Below are 2,337 nucleotides of genomic sequence, written 5' to 3'. Positions count from 1 at the left end.
CACTTCACCCTATATCATAGTGAGCTAAATATCTACCTTCTATATTGTTGTAGACTTTCTCATAATCTTACCCTTTTGGATGGCAACAATCTAGTCTTGTAGTCACCAAAGCCTTTTAGAAATTTCTTATATTCACTATGAAGCATGGTTGCATGTTCTAGTCTTTTCTTCCATTAACAGAAATTAGCGAAGAAACCAATATCTTCGCCTTCATGACCCAGCGCTGCGGCCTCGTCTACGACTCCGAGACGGCCGTCTTGGCCATCGGCGCTCATGCCCCTCCTAAAATGCTATGTGGCTTCGGTATCACTGTGGCCGTTGGTGAGGTGATCTACGCCTTGACGTATCGCTTCTCCGCCGGCCAGCACTTGTTCGAAGCCATGTCTTGGGAGCATCCCACGGAGGGCTGGTCTTGGAAGACTCTGCCACCGCCGCCTTCAACATTTTGCAGCCGCGTTAACTCTTATGCGCTGCACCCGGACGGATGCACCATCTTCATGACCTCGGCGAATAATGGCCGCATGGGCACCTACTCATTCAACACCAAGGATTCTGCTTGGAGGTGGCATGGCGAGTGGGCGTTGCCATTCGTTGCCCAAGCTCACTTTGACAGCGAGACCAACTCGTGGGTTGGCCTTTGCTGGGATGGCTACATTTGTTCCTGCAAAGTTGTCTCCCCCGAGTGCCTCAACTCTGCTCCGGATTGGCAGATGACAAAGGAGAAGTTATTCTTCAAGGACCGGCAGAGGTACATGTGGGCCTCTCTCACCTCTATGGGCACAAACAGATTCTGCCTTGTCCAATGTGTGAGACGTGAGGAAGTGGAGGAGGGTCGAGCCTTGGGAGACTGTGATGGTTATATTCTCCATTTGACCATATTTGGCCTCAAGTACAATCAAAAGGGAGAGCTTCAAACCACAGATCACCACCAGTCCACACGCTCCTTTATAGTGTCTAGGCATAGAGATCACTTTGGTCCTATTGCATTCTGGATGTAGAAGCTCTTTGGTTTGTTGTGATATGCTATGCCTCATGAATCCCCTGCTTGATTGTCACTGGTTCATGTAATGCATTGTCTTCTGAGCTACATAAAGAAATCAATAAATACCTTTTTTCCCGCTGGGAAGAGTTGTGCTACTTGACTGATTTATGAGTTTTCGTCCCCCCCTCCCATATGCAAGTTATTGATGTGTTACCTTATCGTTTTGCTCAAGTGTGATATTATGTATGAAGATGCCTATTGTCCTATGTTTTAATAATAGTTGAAGCATGATACTCTTGCTTTTGGAAAGCTTGCTAAATTTAGCCATTATATTGGACCTCAGATCTTATCATTTTTGCCAAAGTTCTGTCATTATATAAAAGACCTAGTAACTAGGGGGTAACTCAGTAAGGACTAGAGACATTTTGCTTACATCTTTTTTCAGCCAAATAGTCTTCCTTTATGTGTGGCTAAAAACATTTTCTTGTGTTGTTTCAGGGTTTACCAGTTTGAAACCTCCATTGATGTTTCTCTTTCAAGATGGCACTTGTAGATTGGTGCAACAGTTCTCTTACGATCGATCGGTTCTGTCCATGCAATGTTTTTTTCCTCTGTTATTTTAGTTGATCTGAGAGAAGAGACGCCAACTGCTAACTAAATGGTCAATAACAAACGAAAAGCTATCCTTTCTTTTTGTTCACAAGCTTACCTAAGGAAAACCAACATGATAGGCTAACACCCTACAAAATCAAGATTATGGGGCTAACTGTTGCAAACTCATGCAATCTTAATGGAAGCCTATTCCTCTGCATTTGGGTGGGTGGGTGTGGTGGTGGTGGTGGGGATCTGGGGCGACGACCTCCTCGCCAGTGACCTCACCCACAACAGCTCGTTGTGGAGATTGAGTGTGGCAGTTGATGTGGTCGGCATGGAACGTCGCCTCTATCACCTGGGTGGGGATATGGAAGGGGATGAGGAGGCGGCGTCCCAGCTATGGAGCTCATCCTGCTGGTGAGGCTGGTGCTCTTCTAGGTCTATGGATTTACCCTCCACTAGGCTTGGTTAAAAATAGAGCTTTTCCTTTTTAGGGTGGGTCATAAAATTTATACGGAGTAGAAGCGAAATGGGCTTATTCTTGATGTGTTTTGGCAAGTAAATGGTACTAGGTAATCAGTGAGCTGTTGGAATGAGACGAAAAGATACATGCTTCAAATGGAGTTCGTTAAATCTGCACAACAATATACATAGACTTTGCTGAACATACGATATCTTTTGAGCAGTAGTTATATACTATATTTCTTGTTCCTGTAACTCCATGTTTCAATGATACATGCTTCAACATTAATCTACATTCT

The 2,337-nt window shown here is 44.7% G+C and overlaps 1 protein-coding gene across 1 annotated transcript; it reads left to right on the top strand.

Moving 5' to 3' along the window:
* The first annotated feature begins 200 nt into the window (after positions 1–200).
* Positions 201–1,773, top strand: LOC136470942 (uncharacterized). The gene is made up of 2 exons (XM_066468670.1): positions 201–748; positions 1,481–1,773. Exons 1-2 carry the CDS (start codon positions 213–215, stop codon positions 1,533–1,535), a joined length of 591 nt encoding a protein of 196 aa, XP_066324767.1. The 5' UTR covers positions 201–212; the 3' UTR covers positions 1,536–1,773.
* The last annotated feature ends 564 nt before the right edge of the window (positions 1,774–2,337 follow it).

This window comes from Miscanthus floridulus, chromosome 8 (genome assembly GCF_019320115.1).
Source record: "Miscanthus floridulus cultivar M001 chromosome 8, ASM1932011v1, whole genome shotgun sequence".
NCBI lineage: Eukaryota > Viridiplantae > Streptophyta > Magnoliopsida > Poales > Poaceae > Miscanthus > Miscanthus floridulus.
The sequence above is the reverse complement of the archived record's forward strand: the minus strand, read 5'-3'. Positions and strand labels throughout refer to the sequence as shown.